General features: G+C 33.9%; 1 protein-coding gene across 1 annotated transcript in view; it reads right to left on the reverse strand.

Annotated features, from left to right (window-relative positions):
• The window catches only part of LOC117182738 (rhodopsin-like), a 51,458-nt gene that overhangs the window by 43,363 nt on the left and 5,930 nt on the right, over positions 1-2,165 (reverse strand). The window contains exons 2-3 of the mRNA XM_033375843.1: positions 1,869-1,970; positions 1,630-1,823 (exon numbers count right to left, since the gene is read on the reverse strand). Coding sequence (XP_033231734.1) covers positions 1,630-1,823; positions 1,869-1,970 — 296 coding nt within the window. The remainder of the gene's footprint in view (positions 1-1,629; positions 1,824-1,868; positions 1,971-2,165) is intronic.

A 2,165-nucleotide genomic window follows, 5' to 3' on the forward strand; every position in this document is an offset into this window, starting at 1 on the left:
GAAGATTTCACAATGAGTCAATTACATTTTCGATAACTTGATTTTGGGTCTCGCAATTATCAAAGTTGTAATTAAGTCTAAATTGTACGTAATTCATGAAGTAAATACGTCGAACTAAAATTTATACTCTTAAATAGATGATGCAATTCAACGCAAAGTATTTCGTAATGTTAATTATACAAATTTAACGTATGCGTTAGGTTGTAATTTTACTTAACAATTACAATATAACTCTTATAATTATTATTAAATAATTAATACGCGAAAATTACTCAACCCACCGTTTTATACCAACCGCTGACCAAATGTCGCTTATAAACAAATTATTTATGCTTTTTAAACATACTCAATGTCATTGGATGTTCTAGTTAAAACCCTTCGGAATATTTATCATGAATATAACTAATTTTAAAGCCACCTATTATTGCGAAAATAATAGGTGTAAATAATAACTAGTAAAATATAAATTCAAATGTCCTTATTATTATTTATTATACCATTAAGCCTCCCTTTTCGGGTAGGCGTGACACATTCGGTGAGAAAAATATTTATTGAAATAACACGTTCATTCTCTCTAGCGATCACCCCAAGTGAAGAGTCGCACAAAGTCATCAAGTTAAGTTCCCCACTCGGGCCCATTATTATCCAAAGTCTTCTGATTCAGGCGTCATTTACTCCACAGACACTCGCTTTATAGCCTACTATGTGTCGAAAAACTATAGACACCCGTATTTTTGTACAAATTTTCATGAAAATCTCAGCAGAAAAAAATTCTAAAAATATGAGATAATTGTTCACCCTCCTAATTTTGACGCTTCCGAATTTTTACCCATACATGTTCTGAAAAATGAACGTGTTCCTTTTTTGCATTAAGACTTAGGGACTGTGTAATCGCCTAAGTACGAGAGAAGGTCGTATTGCACGCGTAGCAGTAGCGCCAGCAAAGTGCCCTGCTGAGAATGCGATTGCCTCGATTATCGTAAACTCTTTTGTATTTTTCTAAGAAGAAAATAATTTCTTAAACATTCAAGTGTAACTTTTTGCTAATTGAAAATACATACAACACTGTCAAAAGCCAAAAATTTGTAATTTGCTTTAAGTTTTCAAGAACTATCCCTGTAATTTCCTTAGTTTCGAAGATGACACCTCTCTACGGGTTTTTAAACAACTTATTAACAAATGATTATTTTTCCCTCTAAATTTTACCATTGCGTACAGAAAGGTTCGACGAAACCATATCTTTTTTTCAGAATTTTCATAATTTATTTTCAGTGACTTAGAGCTATTCAAATTTGAGAATTCAGACTTTTCCCCCTTTTATTCGCCAGGAAATAATCGCTAGTCATCTGAATATTTTGAAACACTGTATCCGTATTGGCGAAAACTTCACCTGCAACATGCATGTTGTCTCATGTTTTTAGAATTTTTTTCTGCTGAAATTTTAATGAAAATCTCTAGAAAAATCGAGGTTCCTATATTTTTTCGACAGATAGTATGTGTCGCCACACTTTTCTATCCTGGCATACCTCTCAAGCTTCCTTCACGTTTATGTATTTTCTTATGCAGACTCTCGCGTTTCTGTGGCATCCTATTCCTATTCGTATTAGGGTCTCATTTAAACATGCTAACCCATCTTTCCGCGGTGTGCCTCTGGGCACACTACCATTTACGTTACCTTGATACACTTGTTTCGTAAGTCGTTCATCTTTCATTCTATCAACATGCCGAAACCATTTCAAAGAATTTCTTTCACATTTGTCAACTAGTATCTCCTCTACGCCACAATCTTTCAGGATGATCATACTTTGCAAGTCTTCGATTGACTATGCCATAACAACCTTATCATCTGCGAAAGCTAACCCAGTTACCCTCACTGTCCCGAGATCCACATCTTCTTCGCCGAAGAGAGCCATTCTTAGACACCTTTCAATGAGTATAATAAATATACATGAGGATATCTTGTTTAACATCTGGCATAGAATCGAACCAGTCACTCAGTTTCTCAATTTACTCAATTTTTGAATATTTTAGTCACGTATTTTACTCACGGTACTTAATAAGCTGATACCTCTGTAATTATAATTATTGCAGTTGCTTTTATCTTCCGTTTCTTTGTATATTGGTACGATAATCGTTTTTTTTTCAATTAACTGGAACTTCTGCTA

The sequence above is a fragment of the Belonocnema kinseyi genome, chromosome 2 (assembly GCF_010883055.1).
Source record: "Belonocnema kinseyi isolate 2016_QV_RU_SX_M_011 chromosome 2, B_treatae_v1, whole genome shotgun sequence".
Classification (NCBI taxonomy): domain Eukaryota; kingdom Metazoa; phylum Arthropoda; class Insecta; order Hymenoptera; family Cynipidae; genus Belonocnema; species Belonocnema kinseyi.